This window comes from Anabrus simplex, chromosome 1, assembly GCF_040414725.1.
Source record: "Anabrus simplex isolate iqAnaSimp1 chromosome 1, ASM4041472v1, whole genome shotgun sequence".
Taxonomy (NCBI): Eukaryota; Metazoa; Arthropoda; class Insecta; order Orthoptera; family Tettigoniidae; genus Anabrus; species Anabrus simplex.
In genome coordinates, this window is record NC_090265.1 from 1,505,993,193 (window position 1) to 1,506,018,256 (window position 25,064).

The 25,064-nt window shown below is 38.0% G+C and overlaps 1 protein-coding gene across 1 annotated transcript in view; it reads right to left on the reverse strand.

The window, feature by feature from the left end:
• LOC136858449 (chromatin assembly factor 1 subunit A-B) overlaps window positions 1–25,064 on the reverse strand; it is a 123,205-nt gene that overhangs the window by 49,686 nt on the left and 48,455 nt on the right. The window contains exons 6-8 of the mRNA XM_067137999.2: window positions 22,781–23,018; window positions 22,499–22,697; window positions 13,915–14,096 (exon numbers count right to left, since the gene is read on the reverse strand). Of these exons, the coding sequence (XP_066994100.2) occupies window positions 13,915–14,096; window positions 22,499–22,697; window positions 22,781–23,018 (619 nt within the window). The remainder of the gene's footprint in view (window positions 1–13,914; window positions 14,097–22,498; window positions 22,698–22,780; window positions 23,019–25,064) is intronic.

The following is a 25,064-nucleotide window of genomic DNA, read 5'->3' on the forward strand; positions in this document are numbered from 1 at the left end:
TTTACGTTTTCGTGTTAAAATACCAAAAACCGCAGTCGTTTTACTTGCGCACGTTACATTTTAAATGATTGGTATCATTTCAAACTCGTACTGACATGTGCAGCGAGCGCACTTTCCAGATGACCTCAAGGTCACGAATAACCGTAATTTCTGAAGTTATGATATTTCTTTTATCTTTCTAATTTGATTGGATTTGTGACGCGCAGAATTGAATATAATGTATTCGAGAACTTTTAAGAATCGATACTTACATTCGAAACCATGTTTTCGAGTTCAACATAACCTTTAAAAGTCGATGTAGGCCTAATTTGCGCGGTACGAGATTTCCAGAAACTGACTACGAACAGTATACCGGGGACCAAATTACAATGAAAGATTAAGAAATGAACGGATTTCGCCATCATTTTGGGTGCTTTTGTATCTAATATGCTTTACTTTATTAGATGAGAGAATTAAAAGCTACCGTACTTGTGGTCGATTGTCGTTTGGCTTGGCGTTGTTAGATTTTTCGAAGAGTTTGGCTAGCGTAATCAAAGTTGCTGAACTGAAAGAAGTTTTCACGGGAAACTGACGAAGATTCCCCTGTAAAATTGAATATAAAGTATCGAGATTTTGAACTCGCGTACCGGTAATTAATGCGGTTCGCGGTCTAACATGCCCGGCTCTCATCCAGAGGGCCCGGGTTCGATTGCGACCAGGTCAGGCAATTTTACCTAGATATAAGTCTGGTTCCAGGTCCACTTAGCCTACGTGATTACCTTCAATTGTGGAGCTACCGTATCTAATGGTGAGATGCGACCCCGATCTACAGAGCCAGGAATATCGGCCGAGAGGATTCGTCGCACTGACGATGTGCCCCTCGTAATCTGCAGGCCTTCGGGCTGAGCAGCGGTCGCTTGGCAGGCAAAGTCTCACTGGGGCTGTAGTTTGGTTTGGTTTAGGATTTTTTGTAAGATTATAATTATACATATTTCATTTTTGTGATGTTTAGCCAAATTGATAGTTTTCATTCATTCCCGGATTTTCCGTTTTCCCGTGTTGTACGTTTTATTTTCACGGTCCCTCGAAAAACGGAGAATCGAGGTTTCACTGTACATTAAATATAAGATAGATGAATTTGCTTCAGAAAGAGAACACACAGTACTTCAACTGCCCCTCAACCAATGCAAATTAAACCCCACTGAACTCGTATGGGCTCAGGTAAAACTTTATGTGAGCTTACATAATACGGACTTCAAAGTGAAAGAAATGCAAAGGTTAATTGAGGAAGGTTTAGCATGTCACACCTGATAACTGGAGAAATCATGTGAATCATGTTAAGAAAATTGAAGACGATATGTGGAAGGCTGGTGAAATTCAGGACAACATCGAACCCGCCACTGTCCACCTTGGCGATTCTTCAGACGAAGATACCTCAAGCAGTGTGTAAATGGAAAAGATCAACATTCCACCTCTGCCTTGAAATCTCTACATTGCTGATAATGTAAGTAGAGTAGATGGATTTATTTTCAAATTATATTTATATTTTACTGTATTTATCTGTCTGTGCTTGTGTGTTTTCGTGTTCTCATATGAATTAGTCATTCAGCATTCTGTATTGTATGTTGCGGAAGAATATTTAAGTTATATTTTGTGATAAACATCTTGCATCTGTTGTCAGTTATGACTAAATTTATTTGAAGTGACCTGAAGGATACATCACCGACAGAGATATCTCAGTCATCAATCCTTAACGGAGCTTCCTGTGTTGTAACCACACAGTATTTGCCTTAATAGCGAAATGTTTCTGGGGGCTAATAAACTCAGCACTCCGCTCCCTTAAAGCAACAACGATTGTGAAACTTTTTTAGAAATAAAAACAAGATATAATCATTTCTGGCTCTGGGCATGCATGTTATTATTATTATTATTATTATTATTATTATTATTATTATTATTTAGTTTGCATCCCTACATGTTCAAACTCTTACTCTATTTCTAATGATATCGTCAGTGGACAGATATCCTTAGAAATGATATGGCGAAACGAAATTTCATAATTGTAATTTCATTAATGACTGGAGAAAATCGAGCATTTATATCATTATTATTATTATTATTATTGTGAGATGAAAAAATTTTGTCTCCCCTGCCATCGTTTGTTTTCTTTTCATGTGCCTTATTATGCTTGCAAGCTGTCTTGTGTATTGTGAACTTGTTGGATGTATTTTTAATGTATTCTTTATTTGATATGGGTTACCCCTTAAATAATAAATCATTACCCTTGTTCCCCGCACGGCTTCACAGAAATTGAGAATGTTCTTGCTCTGAAGCCCCTCCCTTCGGATCGAGGTCTCCCTCTCTTTGCTTCACATCCCTTCCCTTTCCTCCTCGCCACTCTGGGGGAGTTGCGTCAGACTTGACCTTGGCCGCTGCTCGCGGTGCTCACGCTGCCGGCTGTGAATTGCCTGCTGGCACTTGAGCTGTGCGAACCCATATCGGGCTCTTTCCCTGGCCCTTCGTCCCCGGTTTCTAGTGTGAAGGTAAGAGAGTAGGACTTTGATTCTTTTCTTGGAATGTCAATGTATGGTATGGCCCTGAAGTATTAGAAAACGCTTATTAACATATATTCATAGTAAACTTGTAACGTTTTAGCTTCTCTTCTGAGAGCTTCAAGGGTGTAGACCCGCTGGTGTTTAGAAATAGCTTGTATTCTTTTGTAATGATGATTTCCCCTTCAGGGAAGTGCCTGTACTATGGGCGATCTGAAATCTTCTATGTTGAGGAATAAGCCTCTGCTAAGTCGTGCAAGTACTTGAAGGTTGTATCAAGCGTCGTATTTTAATGGTGCTGTTAATTATTTGGGGACATTTCTTAACATGCCTTTGAGAAATGGTTTCGAAATATGGAGGCTATTAACTAACTCTGTGTAAACTCTGGTTTTCCCTTGGTATTATATTTGTTTAAGTGTTCTCCGCTTATTTTGAAGAGTGTTTTAATTTAAATTGTAATGTTTATTGTGGCTGGATAGCCTGGTTATGCTCTAGGTGTTCAGAGTAAGAAACCTTCCCCTCACTTGTTGTAAACTGAATGGTACCTGTTAATGAGGGCTGGCTCCCTCATTGTTTTAAAGTGGTTATAATATATTCTTCTTCCTTAGTATTACTCAAGCTATGCGCGAGTCTTATGAAATCAAAGGAAAGCAACTTGTTCTATTTGTAAAAATAAAGTTTTGGGCATATTTTAATTAAAGTATCTTATTATGCAGCCCCTAGGCCAGGGATGGCGAACCTATGCCACGCGTGTCATTAGGTGACACGCGAACATGATTTTGGTGGCACACCACATGCACATATTAAAATTTTTATGTACGTTTTGTTCTATAGATTATACATATCTCGTGCATCGTACATAGTGTTTCAAGTTTAAGAAAGAAGTACCGAAAATCTAAATTCTAGTTCCAATTCGAACGTGCATTATGGCAACACTACAACACTGATAGGTCCGGAAGTCAAGTGAAGTAAATGCCAGATGCGGCCAACGAGCAATTCGCTCACCCATATCAGTGAATTAGTGAAGTTTGGCTTGTGTGTGGTTGCCGGCATTGCGTAATTATTCTTAGTCAGTAACGATTTATTGTTGTGAATTTTGTAAGACAAATAATTGCCAAGAAATTATCCCAATTTCGAGATTTGGAGAAACTTAATACTTGAACAGTGGAACAGCCTCCCACAAAAATTTTCAGCCATGAATAAACTTGCTACTGCGCTACTTACTTTGTTTGGGTCGTCATACGCCTGCAAGCAGCTATTTTCTACAATGAACGTTCTGAAGACAAGTTATGCACCTAACATAAATTACACAACTACTAAGTATTTTTGCGGTATTCGCAAAATACGACCATGAAACATGCAATCAGATGTATTTGGTATTTTACAATATACACACACACATACATATATGTAATAACGTAAATAACATATTATGAAACATAATTTGGAATTAGGAATGGAAGTGAGTGGTGGCGATGGTGAGTGGGGGCAGGGGCGGTGGTTGTATCCATTACAAACGAAAATAACAAGTGGCGCAGTAGACAGTTGAGAATAATAATCCAGACCTAAAATGGCACACTAGTTAGAAAAGGTTCGCCATCCCTGCCCTAGGCCATCCGCTTCTTATAATACTGCTATTGGACAATATTTTCCAGAACAATTTTTATTATTACCATATTTACGCGAATAATCCCCGCAATATTTTTAAACAAATTCGAGGCACGAAATTGGGGTGCGGGTTTTATTTGCGTCAAGGTTGCCAACACGCTCCTGGCTCACTTAGTTTTCGATGCTGAGTGTACAGTTATGCTTTGTGCAACCATAGATGGAAGAAAACTGTCCCCATATGTCATATTTAAACAGAAAACAATTCAGACTTTTAATTCTTAACTGACTTTACATTTTTTAAAAAGAGTACCGTATTTTACAGAGTAATTTACATTCAAAATTTCTCCACGTCACGATAGAACGCGTCTTCTGGAACGTGCACTATAGTGTGTTTCACAGTTGAAAATAGAGTGAAATCGTAATTCTTTTGTATTCAGCGTTTTAAGGAAAGCCACAATATCACGTTGCAGGCAGTACGTGGAAAAGCAGAATCCGCAAAAACTGGCGAGGGTTGGCATTTCTGAATTACAAGATGGCTGTTAATTCGAAATCACATAATTGGAAGTCCGATTTCTGTATTTCAAAGACTTTGAATTAACAAGGTTTTACTGTATCGCAAAATTAACATCAGATTTTGCCTGTGTGTCTATTTCAAGTGTTTACATTGCATGAAAAGAATTATCCTCCATCGGTCGTGTTACTGACCAGTAAAGAGAGACCACGTGTGAGAAGTGTTTTAGGCCCGTACTCACCAACGTCGGTAACTTTTGCTGTTATCTTAGATTTTCGAAACTTGGATATGTCATTATTTCTGATAACGCTCACTTCCGTATTCACCACAGAATTTATTATCTCGGTTTACCAAAACTAAGTTTTCGTTTCAATCTCAGATTAAACCGCATTTTTTCATATTGACGTACAGAAAACAAATTACTACGTGCTGCCGCCACTATCAAATTGTAAACAAGTTTTCAATTCCATTCGGGGTTTGCAAATAATTTGCATAAATTCTGTCCGCTATTGAGCAGAAACGGAGAAAGAAGCCTAATATGACTTTCCAAGAGAGTGAATTGTTGTTGAACTTGGTGGCAGAAAGCATTAACAAAGGGAATAAGAAAAACCAATTATAGCCTACACATTGTAGGTCACTCAAAAAATAAGTCAGTATTCCTTCATTCTTCATTAAAAGTCACCAATCGTGTACTGTAAAAGATATTAGCTATAACCGGGAATTCATTTTATGTGTTGGGAATTCCAGGTTATGTTCGGAAGCTTTAGATAACCTAAAATGTGTCTGAAAATCAGAGTCGTCGTAGTCCTGGGAATATGTCACATGTTCTTTTATCCATCTAGGACGTTGATTAATTGCATAATCTTGATCATATTACTCGTCGCTGTGATTTTATCTTTCAATTAGATATTCCAGCCACCTACGGGCATTAAACGTGGAGTGTGACGAACTTGTAAGTAATTTAGGAGAGGATTCTAGTGATGCAAGAGACAATGAATCTTCCATCTACAGGGAATCGAGCCTATTGCAAGTTCAGATTAATGAAATACCTGTCACGTAAGTAGACCTACTTGCTCATTTTCATGAAAAATATATTTCATAGCAGTGATATTTGCGTAAAGACCACGTGGACCTCGCGGAGTGATACGAAATATTTGTTTATGCCTAAGTTACTCTTCCGATGAAAGGAATTTTAGTTCATTTCATTTTTTTCAAAATGAGCCTTTCTAAAATGAGGGTGCGGGCATCATTCGACGGCGGGGATTATTTGGGTAAATACGGTATATCTACTATTCGATCTTGCAACAGCTGTACAAAGCGATGTATAATTTTATATCGTCACTGTATTTCACAAGCAGTGTCCGAGCTGCGGTGAGTGAGCGAATATGGCAACAGTGGAAGGCAGCAAGCCCAGAAGGCCTATAGACGTTTCTTAACTCTGGATGCTCTATAGCAGGGCTGGCCACAACGAAGCTCGCGAGCCGCATGCGGCTCTTGAGTCAGTCTCGTGCGGCTCTTGACACCAAGCTTAGAGTAAAATTAATTTATATAATTAATGGAAACTAACAACACCTTGCGGCCGGCGGCAGTCAGTAGCAGCAATGTGCAGCTTAACGTTATTTAATGATTTGAGATCAATTAAACCTTCATTTTCATTCCTGAAAAATCCTTTTGCTGTTGATGTTGTGGGCGATGACTGTCTTGTTTCATCACCAATAACAAAGGATACAGCAAGTGTAGAGTTGGAGCTACTAGAAATGCAAGAGGACGAAGGAGTAAAAGGACTCAAAGAAGTGGCGTTTCTATCATAGATTTTTGGAAGAATGCTCCAGAAGAAAAATACCCACAAACAAAAGAGTGTGCTAAGAGACTTATCTCAATCTTTTGGACTACATGTGTGTGTGTGTGTGTGTGTGTGTGAATCACAGTACTCAACGCTTAAATTTATTAAATCTAAATATTGATCTTAACTAACTGATGAACATTTAAGTTAACTTGTGCGAACTGGGCTTACCAATTATAAGCCAGATTTCAAAAAACTAACAGCAAAAAAGCACTTGTGAAAAGTAAAATTTCATTCCTTGACTCGTACCTGAACAATAACGTTCTGTGTAGTGTAGAAAATAAAGGTTCCTTCATTTGTTATAAAACGAAAAATGTCTCTTCATTTTATAAACCATTTTCTAAACATGCTCCCAGTTTTGTCTCCTAAATTTGCTCCTAAATATGCGGCTCCCAAAATTAAGGTTAGTGGCTATCCCTGCTCTATAGTATATGAATAGAGTCGGGAAGTAACCGAGTAAAAGTAACCTAATTACTTGTAAAGAACACTTATATTTTTCACAAAATGTCCTTTTTTACTCGTAATTTACTTCTTGAAATAAAATTGTAATTGTTTCATTGTAGTAATTCATTTATTTAAAATTTATTTAGCTTATTTATCTTTGATTTTATAATGGATGTGCAGAAAAGGTGTGTGGTAGAACATCAGGAAATGTGAAAGACAAAGAAACACACTGGTGGAATGATAGGGTAAAGATCAAAGTGAAGGAAAAGAAAATGGCATGGAAAGCATGGAAAACATCTCTGAAGAAAGTAGAAGAAAATATGTGGAGGCAAAGAATTTGGCCAAGAAAGTAGAGGAGGAAGAAAAGAGGAAAAGCTGGGCCTTATTCACACAGAAATTGAGAGATAATACGCAGGGCAGCAAGAAATTACTGTATGGTATCTTAAGAAACAAAAAGAGAGATCAAGTAAACACCAGATTTGTGAAGGATGAAGGTGGCATAATTTTAACAAAGCCAGAAGAAATAAGAAATAGATGGAGAGAGTATTTTCAGAAGCTGCTGAACATAAGAACGGATGACAGTCATTCAATGGACGACCAGGAAAGGCAATTAGTTGATGAAGAAATGGATAAAGAAATTACAATGAATGAAATTGAAATGGCAGTAAGAAAGATGAAGAATGGAAAAACTGCTGGAATAGATGAAATTTCAGTGGAGATGATAAAGGCAGCTGGAGCTGTAGGCCTGCTGTGGACATATCGGGTTCTCAGGAATGTCCGGGAGAATAAGGAGGTCCCTGAGGATTGGCAAAAAGGAATAATCATCCCAATTTTCAAGAAAGGTGATAAGAAAGTTTTGAAGAACTACAGGGGAATTACTCTAATATCCCATGTTGCTAAGATAATGGAAAGGATACTGGAAAGTAGAATAAGGTTGAGGTTGAGAAGCAGATACAGGAAAATCAGTTTGGTTTCAGAAGTGGAAGGTCAACAATAGACCCCATTTTCATTTTGAGACAACTAATGGAAAAGCATTGGGAGTACGGGAATGATATGGTGATGACATTCATTGACATTGAAAAGGCATATGACAGTGTCCCCAGGACGAAAGTTTGGGACAGTCTGGTGCAAAAAGGAATTGGACAGGGATTAATAAAAATGATCATGGCATTGTATAAGGAATGTTGTAGTTGTGTGCAAACACAAGTTGGCAGGACAAGTTGGTTCAAAATAACTAGTGGGCTGAGACAGGGAAGTGTTCTATCACCAATCCTGTTTACAATAGTAATGGATGACATCATGAGAACAGCAAAAGCAGCATATGGAGGAAGAGAAATGAACATGATGTTATTTGCAGATGATATTGTGATTTGGGGAGAAGACAACAGAAAGGTTCAAGAACAGTTGAATGTGGTGAATGGGAAGATCGAAGAAAGTGGATTGAAAATAAGTGTAGAAAAGAGTAAAACTCTTGTTATGACTGGAGGGGAGAAAGAAAGGAAAGGTCAGATTAGATTTGCAGACAAGCCCCTGGAAGTAGTGGAAACGTTTAAATACCTGGGGAGTGAATTAATGGAGAATGCTCGACTGGATGCTGAGATTAGTAAAAGGATTCAAGCTGGAAGTTGTTTCTATCATAGTGTAAGAAACATGTTATGGGACAAAGATGTGCCAACAGAAGCAAAGGATACTATGTACAAGATGTATTACGTACCCATAACAACTTACGGAGCAAAAACTTCGACAATGACAAAGAAGCATGAGAGTCGAATACAGGCAGCCGAAATGAAGTTCTTGAGGAGTATGATACAGAAGAGTAGAAGAGACAAAATAAGGAATGAGAAAATCTGGGAAGAAATTGGAGTGGAAAAAATGAATGATAGAATAGAGAAGAGCCGACTAAGATGGTTTGGGCACGTAAAGCGAATGAGCGACGAAAGAATGCCAAAAAAGGTGATGGAAATGCAAATCCAAGGAAGGAGAGGCCGTGGACAACCGCGATTGAGATGGAAGGATACCATCCAACGCAGCATTATAGATAGAAACCTAGACTGGGACACAGTGTTGGAGGAAGAGTGGTGGAAAGACCGAAGAAAGTGGAGAGGAACCATATTTGCCCCTACCTGGCTACAGCTGGATAAAGGGAAATGATGAAGATGATGATGTTTATAATAGAATAGTACATTCCCTCTCTCTCTCTCTCTCTCTAAATATATATACATCCTGTAATTTACATGATTATGTGTAAGAAAGGGCCACAAGCCCTCACTTAGCTACTGCTACAGTCAAAAATAAACAAATTACTAGACATGGCATGAAACCAGAAGCGGGGAAAAATTAAGTCATAATGAAGATAACATTTTAAATTCTACTATAGTAGTTCTAGTAGCTTCACCAGTGCTGCAAGAGTTACTTTCTTACCTCTCCAGTATTTTGATGCTGATGATGATGATGCTGCTTGCTGCTTAAAGGGGCCTAACATCTAGGTCATCGGCCCCTAATGGTACAAAATGAGAGTAAATGTAATGACAAATTAAAAGACCAAAATCCTCCACTGATCAGAATTTAAAATGTGACGATGAAGAATGAATGGATGGATATGAATTTAAAACAATCAGTGGATCCGACCCACAGTGCCTCATATTCACAGAAACGGACGTAAAACAATAGTATTTTGACTAAGGGACTGCTTCTAAAGCACAACACTGAATCGATGATGCTTGCAGTCTAAAGGGGTCATCGGCCCTGCATAATGGTACTTATCGCTAGGAAAGTAGAACCATGGTATTTATCATGGTGAGGTACTAATCACAGGCAACGCAGATCCACGGTGTCGCTCAGATAGTGGTACAACTCACAGGCAAACCCCAGACCCGTGGTGTTGCTCACATGGGTACGACTCACGGGTACTGGAAACCCACAGGAGAATCAACTCATTGCTGCTACTAATCACAAACCTGTTTCGTACCTAATATAGTAGTACTACTCGCAAGTACAGGCAACCCATGGTGTTCCCCGCGTTACGGTACGAATCAAAAGTAGTTTCATGGTTCTAATTCAATCATCCCTTGGTCGCCCCTTTTAGTCACCTCTCACGACAGGGATATCGTGGGTGTATTTTTCGTCTGCGTCCCCCACCCACATGGGGGTACAGAGAGAGAAAAAAGAAGAAGGGATCCATCACTTCAAAAAATGAAGTAACGGACGGTGAAAGGCAAGGGCCACGAAGGACGTGAAAATGAAAGACTCCCTAGGCCTCAAACGCTCTAATGCCGTCGGGGTTGGAAAGGAACAAGAGTTGACCAAGGGAGGTCAGACAGGATAGACGAAAGTGAGGAGCCTGCCACAAGTAAGTGGAAGCAATGCCAAGACTCAGCTAAGGGCCCTGTGGTCGCCAATCCACACTCCCAAGTTGAGAGCCCCTTGTAGTCGCCTCTTATGACAGGCAGGGGATACCACGGGTGTATTCTACATGTGTGTCCCCCACCCGCAGGGGTCAACATTTTAGTAGTAGTAGTCTCCACTACATGCACTAGTTGTGCGTCTTGGCAGGTGCACTAGTAGTTACCAACTGATGAGCCCATTGGCACACTGGGGCGAACGCTGGCAACCAAGAATGAGTTAACCGGAAAACTTATAATTTCCAACAACAGACCAATTATATCAGAAACGGTAAATTATTTGAAATCCTAGAAGTTGCTGACTGAAGCAAAAATTACAGCAATACATAATTTTGGAAGTTCCAAGGTATTTATTAACGATTGCCACTTTATGCCCGTGCTGAAAAAAAAAGGAAAATATTTAATATATTTTTCATTAAAGACCCGAGTACCATTCCAGCCCTGAGTGAAAAAAAAGTAAAAAATATCATTGATTTCCTTAAGACTGACATTCTGTGAAGCTGGAGAGCTGTTTCAGAAAGTAGCACACAGTGATTCACTACTGAAGACTGTAAAACAGTTAGTGAAATTTAGGCATCAATTTATGATGAAAGCTTTCTAAAAATGTACGTTTTTAAAAATAATTTTCAGTAAACCAAGTTACTGCATAATTCTCAAAAATAAGAGTTTTCTGTCCGTGCAAGTGGAACAGTTATTTAGGTTCTAATGGGTTAAGTTGTGGAAATATGGGATTAGAATTGTAAGTTATAAATTATGTTACAGCATAAGGTGGAGCGGTAATTCAGTGAAAGATCTAAAACGAGTTCTTAAGTATCACGATAGATACAGGGTTTTTATAAAGCCAGCGTACTCAAAATCACTGATATTTTAAATGTTTAAAGTTGTACCTCATAAAAATATCTAACAATTACATATCACTAATGCGGAAGCAATACTGCGTATCTGACAATGTATTTCCTATCCATTATTTTCCACAAGACTGGTAACGCCTCTCTGCCACATACGGATATGCATTCCATACGAGCAATTTTCGATGTATTCATTTAAGCGTAACAGAAACTGACCCCTACATTCATTATACTATGAAATGATGCACAGAACGTCTGTAGAGATTTCAGATGAATTAAGAACACTGAGATCAGAATGAATTAAGAAGTACTGGGCAGATAAGAAGAATCAAACAGTACACCTTCAAAGAAAAGTGTACATGGAAGACTCAAGTGGTCGAATGTGGACAGTAAAGTTAATAATAATAATAATAATTTGAAATGAAATGGGGTATGGGATGGCTTTTAGTGCTGGGAGTGTCCGAGGACAAGTTCGGCTCACCAGATGCAGGTCTTTTGACTTAACGCCTGTAGGCGACATGCGCATTGTGATGATTCAATTTTTTTGACGACGACACATATACCCAGCCCCCGTGCCAAAATGGGGTATGGGAAGGCTTTTAGTGTTGGGAGTGTCCGAGGACAAGTTCGGCTCACCAGATGCAGGTCTTTTGATTTGACGCCCGTAGACGACCTGCGCATTGTGATGAAGATGAAATTATGACGACAACACATATACCCAACCCTCGTGCCAAAATGAGGTATGGGATGACTTTTAGTGCGGGGAGCGTGCAAGGCCAAGTTTAGCTCGCCAGATGCAGGTCTTTTGATTTGACACCCATAGGCGACCTGTGCATTGTGATGAAGATGAAATTATTATGACGACACATATACCCAGCCCCCGAGCCAGCGGAATTAACCAATTATAGTTAAAATTCTTGACCCTGCCGGGAATCGAACCCAGGACCCCTGTGACCAAAGGCCAGTATGCTAACCATTTAGCCATTGAGCCGGACACATTATACTAAGGAGTGCCTGAATATGTCACGCAAACATACATTCCTACAGTAAGGTACAGTAAGGTTTGTTTTCCTTTAAACATCAGCATAGTAACGACTTCCGCACTATTGGTGTTGGATGATAGGAAAACTTAAAACGGTCCACCTTTTCAATACAAAAATGTTATAGTTTATTTATAACATGTATTTGCACTTGGAACTAGTTTCAACGCTGTTTTGGTGTTGTCGTCATTCCAAATGACATGATCTTCACTGCCACTGTGATCCTAGTCTTTTTGAACATTTTTACAATAGTTTCGTTCCCGATTAAAGTACAATCCAAACTCGAACGGTGAAAATATATTCATCTATGGTTTCTAGAGATGGTCTCCATATTCTCCCAGTTGGTGTAGCAGAAGCCACCCCTTCAAAACAAAGCCGTGCTCAAGAAAGCGTTCCAACCTACTACCTGACTGCTTTGTGTTCTGTGGGAGTTGTACTTCCGAATGTAATACATAGTGAGGCTGTTGAAGACAAACCTTTATTTTTAAGTATATTTAATGCTTGTTCTCTACTGTTGGGAGGATCTTACATGCAAACATTCAATTTTTTCATTTTCTTTGTCTCAAAAAGCCAGCGAGGGCACCTAATACACGCGGAAATACGGTACGTTGTGCTTACGCAAATAATATCTGTAACCTAATTTTAGTTAGATAATTTTTTTTTTTTGGTATTTGTATAGCTTTGTTAATTATTTACTTTAAAAACTTCACACAATATGATAAGTTATAAAATCTTGTGGTATCAATCTTCGTAAGTACAGTCTGATGGCATTTCAAAATATACTTGTATCTGGTCTACATATCTAATTTACAAAAGTAAATACAAATTTCTCTGATGCAAACCTGGTACAAATCCATGGAAATTAACGATCTCTTCTTTATTGTCAAGGAGATACTCTGTAATGCTAGTTTTACTATGAAAATTGAAGTCATTTCATTCAAAACTACATATGAGCCAACCACGGCTAACCTTACAACCCATAATTTTCTCTCAATTGCTAATATTATAGCTATCAAGACATTTCACTCGTGACCTTACATCCAAATTGTCTCTTTTCAGTCAGATATTCACATAACCAGTTTTCAATTTCTGGAAACTTCATCTGTCATACTTTCTTCCTGAAGTGCAATTACCAATAACAAAAACTAACACCTAAATAGGATTCTTCTTCTTCTGTTTGATTTTGGCCACTATGGACCATGAAATAACAACTACGGCAACCTGGATCATCCTTTCCCACCCCTGGCTTTGATCTTCTGCCAATATATCTTCAACATGTACGACTACTTAGAGCTGTGCAACACAAATGGCACAATGAACAGTATACATGCCCTGCTTCCAGCTTATAGCAGAAATAGAGTTGCCAACAGAGTGAATGGAAAAATACCACCTTCCAAATTTTTGTATGTCAGGAGCATGGATCAAACATAACAAAAATAATGCCCACTTCCCAACTTTTCACCACCAAACTTTGAAGAAATAAAATATGTGGGGATTATTCGCATATATGCGGTAATAGATTCAGAATATTTAAGGTTCAATAAATACAAAACAATACAATCTCTCTATTCCTTCATGGTCAATAGCAATTTCAAATCTACTTCTATGGGCTTCTCTTACAGTCTTCAACATCCCCAGAATGGGAGAAAACCTGTAACATAAAAATAGACAGACAACAACACACTTACCTCGTCTTTGCCAAATGGAGCTCGTGGTTTAACAAAGGGGCTCCTTTTGCGCCATGTACCCCAATAAGGTGGTCGTCGATTATCCCAAAACTGCAGAAGCTTAGGACGTGGCATGTTATTCAGAGGATGACGGTCAATAACTACATTGTTTTCAGCACCTCCCAGCATATCATCATCATCATCTACAAAAATAAAAATCAATCAGTAAATAAATTACATACATCCATCTATCCCAACAAATTCATTATAGACTTACGTCTTTTAGTATTCAGTCTACAAACCTCTGTGAATTTACTAATCACTGCCACAATCCTCTATTTGTAACTCGTTCTGTGATCTCGTTCATTTCTATACATCATATCTTTAAATCATTAGAAACTGAATATGACCATCGTTGTTTTGGCCTCCCTCTACTTCTCTTACCCAACATTGTTGTTGAGTCATCAGTCCATAGACTGGTTTGATGCAGCTCTTCATGCCACCCTATCCTGTGCTAACCTTTTGATTTCTATGTAACTATTGCACCCTACATCTGTTCTAATCTTCTTGTCATATTCATACCTTGGTTTACCCCCACCAATCTTACTGCCTACATTTCCTTCAAAAAACAACTTAACAAGTCCTGGATGTCTTAAGATGTGTCCTATCATTCTATCTCTTCTCGTAAAATTTAGCCAAATCGATCTCCTCACACCAATTCGATTCAGTATCTCTTCATTTGTAAATCGATCTATCCATCTCACCTTCAGCATTCTTCTGTAACACCACATTTAAAAAGACTCTTTTCTCTTTCTTTGTGAGCTAGTTATCATCCATGTTTCACTTCCATAAAATGCCATGCTCTAGATGAAAGCTTTCAGAAACATCTTTCTAATTCGTATATCAATGTTTGAAGTGAGCAATTTTTTTTTCTTAGTAAAACCTCTTCCTTGCTTGTGCTAGTCTGCATTTTATGTCCTCCTAGCTTCTGCCATCGTTATTACTACCCAAGTAACATTTTTTTTCCTAGTGGCTTTACGTCGCACCGACACAGATAGGTCTTATACGATGATGAGATAGGAAAGGCCTAGGAGTTGGAAGGAAGCAGTTGTGGCCTTAATTAAGGTACAGCCCCAGCATTTGCCTGTGTGAAAATGGGAAACCATCTTCCAGGGCTGCCGACAGTGGGATTCGAACCCACTATCTCCTGGATGCAAGCTCTCATTACATGTTATATAAATCTCATTTCTGGTCCGTACTGAAAATTTACAGTTCAACAACAATAAAGGTGTTTTAATTTAATCCACCTATTCAATACTTTTATTTCCACTTATAGTGGTTACATAAATAGATTCACAGTAAATGGGACATATTTCGCCCTCAATTAAGGGCATCTTCAGCCTAAAAACAATCAAGAGTACAAGTAATATTAAAAGTGGAAGCTAAAAGTTTAGCCAGTTATTAAAATTCTGGACATAAAAATGTGAAAAATGATACAATATATAAAGATGCTAATGGAAACGCTGTCAATGATTAAACTATAATCTTGCCGGAGACTAAAACTTCTGCCAATAACATTCCAATTAAAACAGTTCATTTAAAATGTTAGTGGAAAACCAAAGTGGTAATAATATAAAGCCAACGACATGAGGGCGTGAACATAAGCATAAACATGATTGTCATAAATATAATGTGTCCAAGGCCGCTGATGAAATTCGTTAGCATGAAGTGAGACAGAAGCATCAGTTGAAAAATTGTAAGTGGCCCTTAGCACCGTAGGTAATACTATTGGCTGAAACCTTGCCAGGAAATGTCAGCAGATACTGAAATAATGTTTTCTGTAAGAGAAGGGAAAGATGAAATAAGAAGTTGAACGTAAGGAGAGAATTCGGATTACATAAATTGAAACAGATGAGGACTTACATGTTAGTTGAAAGTTGTTATTTGTTATCTACTGTTGTGTTGGTTGCTGCCCTTCTGTTGGCTCTGAGTCTGGTGTTGTAACTGTGCTGCAAAGGCTGCAGTGAACTCGGAGGGGAAGGAATAGGGGAGTGTGGAAGGGAGGAGAGGATGGTTGGAGTCAATTGTGACGAGGCTGACAAAGGGGCGGAGTCAACCGTATTGCTGGAAGTAGGCTTAATATCTGTAGGTATGGAAGGAGTATTAGAGTATGAAGAATTAAATATATTAAATAAATTAAGAACAAGTTATCCACAAATCTGATACCAGAAAAAACCAAAAAACTGAGTAAGCTACATTCACTTTTAATAATCCAGCTATACACCAGATTACTAACGTATTCAAGAAACATAATTTTAATATAGCTTTCAGAACTACTAATACTAACCAGTCCATATTCTTTAATCATAACAAAGTTAATTATGATAAAAATCGTTATTTGGGATCAGGAGTATACACACTCAAATGTACTCAGTGTAATTTTTCATATGTTGGACAAACTGGGATAAGTTTTATGACAAGATACATGGAACATGTTAACGCGGAAAAACATAGGAAATACTCAGCGATGAGTTTGCATATGAGGGAGACCGGTCACAGATTTGAATCCATAGAGAAAGACCTAACGATAATTAGAAACATAGAAAAAGGGAGAATGTTGAACGAATTAGAAAGTTTATATATCTATTTAGATCAGACGTACAATAAGCAACAAAATCTTAATGAAACCACGGACAGTAAAAGTATGTTACATGAATTAATGCCGAAATTATTAAAGTCGGTTAGTTTGAATAAATTTAGGATACCTAATATATTTAATTCTTCATACTCTAATACTCCTCCCATACCTACAGATATTAAGCCTACTTCCAGCAATGCGGTTGACTCCGCCCCTTTGTCAGCCTCGTCACAATTGACTCCACCCATCCTCTCCTCCCTTCCACACTCCCCTATTCCTTCCCCTCCGAGTTCACTGCCGCCTCTGAAGCACAGTTACAACACCAGACTCAGAGCCAACAGAAGGGCAGCAACCAACACAACAGTAGATAACAAATAACAACTTTCAACTAACATGTAAGTCCTCATCTGTTTCAATTTATGTAATCCGAATTCTCTCCTTACGTTCAACTTCTTATTTCATCTTTTCCTTCTCTTACAGAAAACATTATTTCAGTCTCTACTGACATTTCCTGGCAAGGTTTCAGCCAATAGAATTACCTACGGTGCTAAGGGCCACTTACAATTTTTCAACTGATGCTTCTGTCTCACTTCATGCTAACGAATTTCATCAGCGGCCTTGGACATATTATATTTATGACAATCATGTTTAAGCTTATGTTCACGCCCTCATGTCGTTGGCTTTATATTATTACCACTTTGGTTTTCCACTAACATTTTAAATGAACTGTTTTAATTGGAATGTTATTGGCAGAAGTTTTAGTCTCCGACAAGATTATAGTTTAATCATTGACAGCGTTTCCATTAGCATCTTTATATATTGTATCATTTTTCACATTTTTATGTCCAGAATTTTAATAACTGGCTAAACTTTTAGCTTCCACTTTTAATATTACTTGTACTCTTGATTGTTTTTAGGCTGAAGATGCCCTTAATTGAGGGCGAAATATGTCCCATTTACTGTGAATCTATTTATGTAACCACTATAAGTGGAAATAAAAGTATTGAATAGGTGGATTAAATTAAAACACCTTTATTGTTGTTGAACTGCAAGCTCTCAGCCAAGCGCACCGAGCCACACGGCCAACTCGCCCCGTCAAGTAACAATATTCATCTACTTCCTTTAAGACTTCATTTCCTAATCTAATATTTCCTGCATCACCTGCCTTTGTTCGATTGCACTCCATTACTTTTGTATCGGACTTATTTATATTCACCATTTATACTCCTTACCCAAGACTTCATCTATACCATTCAGCAGCTTCGAGATGATCTGCAGTCTCAGATAAAATAATATCATCCGCAAATCTCAAGGTTTTGATTTCCTCTCCTTGGATTGTGATTCCCATTCCAAATTCTTCTTTGATTTCCTTTACTGCCTGTTCTGTGTAAACAACATTGAAAAGGAGCGGGAACAGACTGCAGCATTGGCCTCACTCCTTTCTGGATTGCTGCTTCTTTCTCAAAGTCCTCAATTGTTATCACTGCAGAATGATTTTTATACAGATTGTAGATAATTCTTTGTTCTTGGTAGTTTTTTTAAATCCGTTAAAATTATGCTGCAAAGTTTAATGTCATATGAAGTTAACACTATGTGTGTTTTGTAGTTTGCTTCCGAACTAATTGAAAAAATGAAGTCATTTAATGTACAACCCAACCATACCCTTCATTCTTTCGACATAGTAAATATGTATACAAGCATACCCTCAACCAAACTTTTCTCCATTATTGAAAATAACTTAAACAGAGCTTTCTCAGCAAATTAGAAATACAAGATTTTATTTCTCTTCTGAAACTGGTCAACAATAATTTCTTTAAATTTGATGAAACCATCTATCAACAAAACGGACTGGCCATGGGATCACACGCATCGGGAATTCTAGCAGACATTTATTTAGATTTTCTGGAACATACAACAATAAATAGCAACACTTTTTCTAAACATCCTCATGTGGGCCAGATATGTTTAGTTTAGTTTATTGCCTTTCTTATATGGCGGGGCTCAGGCTATGAAGCCTGCTATTATGCCAAACCATATTATACAACAGCTTTATAAAATCATTTTTACATGTATTTCTAAAAATCACTAAAAGTAATTTACTTAACCTCTAAAATTTCTATCCTTATTGATAATTAAGAGCTAATTATTAAATTTTACGTTGGTGAAATCTACTTTTTACATATTTGAATACCACATTAAACATTTCCTTTTAAATAGCCTCGGATTGCCTGTGCCTCTAATTTCAGCTGGGATTGAGTTCCAGGAACGTATGGTAGCAGGTATGAATGAGTTGTTGTACGAGTTACTGTGGTGAATGGGAATGGACAATGTTGAGGACACATTTGTTATAATGGATGAAGAAATCAAGAATGCGACCTCTACCCTGCAAGAACTAAACAACATTAACCCCCACATCAAATTTACGCTTGAGTCCGAAAATAATAAAGTAATTAATTTTCTGGATTTAACTTTTCTCAGAAATCCATCTGCTCTTTCATATAGAATCTTCAGAAAACAGACACAAACTGCCAATACTATTCGTCAAGATTACATACACCCCCAAACACACAAACGTGCAGCGTATAATAGCATGGTTACAATAGATCATTTATAGAACAGATAATCAATAAATTTAGACACCGGCCTAAGACTACTCTCACAAAAGAAAAACCTAAAACTACTGTTTCATCTACTTTTACATTTAACGACAATGTCCATCAAATCACCAATCTCTTTCGAAAACATAACGTAAAAATTTTCTTCAAAACTAATAATAGGACTTCAGAAATTATACACAATTCAACATCAGTCAACACCTCTAACAGATTTTCTAAATCCGGAATCTATAGATTCATGTGCATCGACTGCAGCACCTCTTACGTGGGACAAACAGGAAGCAGCTTCACAACCCGATATTCAGAGCACGTCAACGCAGTACAATATAACAAGTTTTCTGCTAGAGGCCAACACATTCACGACTCTAATCACTGATATAGAACATGATTTTGAGATACTTCAAACAGCAAACAAAGGGCCAATCACGAACATTGTCGAAAATTGTTTCATTCATTGTGATCAATATTTCAAGCCTAACTATATGAAATTTCCGAGAAATATAATATTCTTTACGATCTCTTAATAAAATGGTTAAGAAATATTAGACCGCCTAAAAACAATTCGATCTTTCAAACCATACGCAGTATATATCTACATCATTTACCCCCACTACCACATCCTTCCACTCCACCTTAGCTCCGTGACAGTTGCTCCGCCTCTACCCCTTCCCTCTCCTCCCCTCCACCTCTCCCCTTAACCTCATGATCACTTCCATCAGTCCAGCTCCGTCCGCCGATCGCTCAGGCTGCTCAAGGCGAGTTTGTTTCTAGTTGTCTCTTGTACTTGTCAAGTAGAACATAAAGGGAAGCTGTCTGAACCTTTTGCTGTAAAATCTGGAGTAAGACAAGGATATCTACTGTCGCCAATCTTGTTTATCATGACACTCGATTGTATGCTGTGAGAGGCAACGAATAGAAAGCGTGGCATTCAGTGGGGATTAAATAACTGCATTATGCGGATGATCTCTGTCTTCTTGCAGAATGTTTTCGGGACATGGAAATCAAACTGAATGACTTAAATTTTTTTTTGCTAGTTGCTTTACGTCGCATCGACACAGATAGGTCTTACGGCGACGATGGGACGGGAAAGGGCTAGGAAAGGGAAGGGAGCGGCCGTGGCCTTAATTAAGGTACAGCCCCAGCATTTGCCTGGTGTGAAAATGGGAAACCACGGAAAACCATTTTCAGGACTGCCGACAGTGGGGTTCGAACCTACTATCTCCCGAATACTGGATACTTGACTTAAAAATAGAAGCTAAAGAAGTAGGCTTAAAGATTAATAACAAAAAGACTAAATAAATGTACATAAACCATCGTAACAATTGCAACTTGACTCTAGATGGAATGGATATAGAAAGGGTAGAGGAATTTTGCTACTTAGGAAGCATGGTGAGCAAGGATGGAGGTGCTTTTAGAGATGTGGTGAGTCGTATAAATAAAACCAAAGGAGCTTTTGCACAGGACCAATATGGAGATCCCCTCACATTCGTATAAAAACGAAGCTAAGGATAACTCAAATGTTAAATCTGTGTTACCCTATGGAAGTGAGACCTGGAAAGTGACCAAAGACATTGCCACAAGATTACAGACTTTCATAAATCGGTGTTTGAGGTACATTATGAGAATATGGTGGCCAAAAACTATCTCAAACAAAGACCTTTGGGAGGCCACAAGTCAAAGTCCCATACAGGAACAGATAATGAGAAGAAAATGGAGATGGATTGGGCACACACACAAGAGAGTATCAGAAGGCAGGCATTGAGTTGGAATCCACAGGCAGTCGCAGGCAAGGCAGACCGAGGATAACCTGGAAGAGTACCATAGATAAGGAGATTGCTGGAGTTAACAAGACATGGAGGGAGGTGAAAACATTGGCGGCAGATAGAACAAGCTGGAGAAATTTCGTCGAGGCCCTATGTTCCACATGGAATTAAAGGAAATAAGTCAAGTCAAGTCTCATGTGGTTGACCGTATCTCGGTTGACTAGCAGCATGTAGTCTGACGTGAGGTGGCTGGTGTGCTTACAGACAGTATCAACGATGTTTCAACGAACTAACTTAAATGAACGAGGAAAGGAAAGAGGCTGACTGTAAAATGTCGGACACCATGCAAATATTTTAACGAAATATGCATTGAAGTAATATAATTACAAACTTACTATGAACACTGTGAGATAAACTTGCCACGTTAGTAGACATGGAACATTAACTTGTCATCCACATCGTCACAAAAATTAACCATTATTGTGTTGATCGTTTTAGTACAGAATGAATCAAAAGAGCGTAATTTACTATAATTTGGTTAAGCGACCTCCTTTTGTCACTAATAAAGTTACCAGCTGAACTTGACAATATTTTCTTCACTAGTAGAGCAAGTCTTGGATATTCTGTGCTGTTATTTTTCCCACTATGCAAGGAGATCTTTATCAGAAAGGCAATCTTTTAGTAAATAAATTGTTACCGGGCGAGTTGGCCGTGCACGTAGAGGCGCGCGGCTGTGAGCTTGCATCCGGGAGATAGTAGGTTCGAATCCCACTATCGGCAGCCCTGAAGATGGTTTTCCGTGGTTTCCCATTTTCACACCAGGCAAATGCTGGGGCTGTACCTTAATTAAGGCCACGGCCGCTTCCTTCCAACTCCTAGGCCTTTCCTATCCCATCGTCGCCATAAGACCTATCTGTGTCGGTGCGACGTAAAGCCCCTAGCAAAAACAAAATAAATAAATAAATTGTTGTAGAAAGAATATCGGCAACGTTTATTCGTCCATAGTCTGTGCCAACATTAACTCATTTTTGACATAGATCTAGGGATTATTTAACTTCAAAAACTTCATTTTAGGGTCCACATTGAATTGAGATTTACATTCAAATAGTCAAAGTGGGGGTATCAGGATCCACCTATACAATACTAAATTATGTGATAAGTTACTAAGTCATCACATATTCATTTATTCAAACTTACGGTACCGGTACATTACTACTTCTTTATCCTTTGTCAATGCATCTTTATTCCATATTAACCTCCATTCCTGGTAGTAGAAGGCATTATTGAACATTATTCATGTATTTGTATTCCTGAAAAAAATGTAAACTAACTTCCATTTTTCTTACTACTTTTGTTAGTTGGCAAAAAAAAACATATTGTGCAATAATTCCAGCTTATTTTTATTTCGTCTTGTACAAGGACGAGTAACTGTTTTACCGAATTTAAAAAAATGCAAAATTTTCAGCAATTTTGGAGGGAAAAAATGATCATCTTTAATAACTGCTTCATTGTTCACCTGCCAAGAAAAGGATTAAATCAAAAGAATCACTCATTTCTGTAACCTATAAATGAAACTACATTACACTTACCGATAATGTAAACTTCATTGGCCATTTCAGAGAGAGGCCACGTCTGACCACACGAGCGAGGAGCGTAAGACTTTTGAGCCAGCTCATCTAAGTACAACCTTTCTTCCGATTGTTGATTCAGTGCTTCTTCAAGTGCTTCCCGACGTTTGCTGTCAAATATGCTTCTGACTTTAGGAGCTAACCTCATATCAGCTTTAACCTAATGAATAAAAATAATATTAAAACAAAAACGGTACAAATATTTAACTAACTGAAAGTTTAGAATGAAATAATTCTACTCACCTCAAAAGGCATAAAATGTTCTACAACCTTAACCTCCTCTGCAGGTTTAGAGTCTGCTTTTACAGGAACAAAGAAACTAGTAAAGGCTGCAGCTTCCTTCTTCTTCACTTCTTCTTCTTTTTTTTTAGCCTCCTCTTCGGCTAACCTCTTCTCTTCTTTCTTACGTTTTTCCAATAAGCGCATTTCTTCTTTCTTACGTCTCTCTTCCTCCTTTTGCCTTTTCTCTTCTGATTTTAACCTATTTGAGCAAGGAAACAAACAATTACTATCTAGTAGGGTTTTCAAGGCTCCATTGAAAAGAAGAATTACAAAACAAACTGATATACTGATAAATAATAACTTAAAAACCCATCTTTCATCAAGAGAGATTAAACTTCACCAAACACTTGAAAACAAAGCATGCACAGTTCAAGAGATTTATCTACATTTATCGTGAAAATAGGATATGGACTGTCTAATGAAAAAGACAGGGAAAGAAAGAAAGAAAATTATACTGTTAAGTGAGACTGTCAAGATTCAAATGCCATTTGGTTAACAACAGTAAAGCACTGTACATATATGTATACAGTAACTTATGAGGTCAAGAATGCCCCTCAATGAGCATTGAAGCCAGCCTGCCTGATGAAGCTGGGAACTACAACTGATGAATAACATCTTATTCCAATATCCATATTGACAAAATACCCAATTGTCAAGTGGAAAGGTTCACCTATTCAACACTTTTTTGTACCGTACATTTAATTATACATTACTAGCAAATGTAATTGCTGCACTACAGTATACAACATTTTATATGGATTTCTACCCAAATTACTGTACCCACAGCCCACAGCGAGTAAGGTATTATTAAATTGCATGTCTCCTAGACTTATCTGAGAAAGGCCACGGGGAGGCCCCAATATGCTCTTTCTGAAAGCTGCATGTTGGGGAGTTTAAATGATAATGGCAGGCCAAGTTTCCTACTGCCATTCACAATCAAGTTCGGGAATTTCTACTGAAATGCCAGGCTCACTTGCCTACTGCCATTCACAATCTAACAGGGGAGTTTTTATTATAATGACAGGCCCCTTTTATTAACGCCAGACATAATTGAATTGGAGAGTTTTGATTATTATGTCAGGTACACTCTGAAAGTTATTATAATGGCAGGATTCTTTGCATACTGAAAGCCAAAATCGAGTTGGAGTGCTTTCATTATAATAGCTGGCTGCCTTGTGTATACCAGTTACAACAGAATTAGGGCGTCTTCATTATAATGAGAGGCAAACGTTCCTACTGCATCACAGACAAGTTGGGAAGTTTCAATTATAATAGCAAGCCACTTTGCCTACCACCAGTCACAATCTAGTTGGGGGAATTTTGCTTATAATGGCAGACAGACTTGCCTACTGACAGATACAATTGGGTAGGGGAGTTTTGACCATAACTGCAGGCTCTCTTGCCTACTGTCAGTCAAATTGAGAAGGGGATCTTTCATTACAATCACATGGCCCATTTACTAATGCCAGTTACAGTGGAGTTGGGGAGTATCCGATATAATGGCAGGGCTCCTTTCCTACTCTCAATCACAGTTGATGAGGAGAGTTTTGATTACAACTGCAGATCCCTCTCCTACTGACAGTCACTATTGATTTCGGAAGTTTTAATTATGATGGCAGGCACCCTTTCTAGATCGCTACAAATCAAATTCAATGTATATATACACAAAAGTATAGTATATGCACATTTGTAATTGCAGACCTTCATTTCGAGATTAACGGCTGCTAAACAGTACGTAATATTGACAAACGGACTGCGCTATCAGACGCCTTTTTTAATGGTCTACATGGTTGGTCTTATGACATTTTCTCATATTTCCTCTATTTATGCATTAGATTGAGTTAGAAACTCAATTTCACACATGGCTTTATATTTTTAACCCTTTTGCACTCAGCCTCATTCCACTAGTGCAACCCAGAACACTCATCCTTATTTTCATGATTTTACATCTACATGTTTAAAAAAATTCCTATACAACAATTTAAATTATATTCAAATGATAAAAAAATACTGATACACTTATGATTATACATTTTGAAAGTAGATATCTCAAATCACTTAATAGCCCATGGCACTCACAAAAAAGTAATCAAATTTAAACATTTCATTGATTGAAAAATTCAGTTTTAATGTTTAAAAACTTGAATTACTCATTGTCTTGCTCTGTGTAAACTTACCACTAAAAAAAAAAGAAAATGCATTTCTAAGTTGACACAACACAGTTGAAGGTACTGTGAGTAAATAA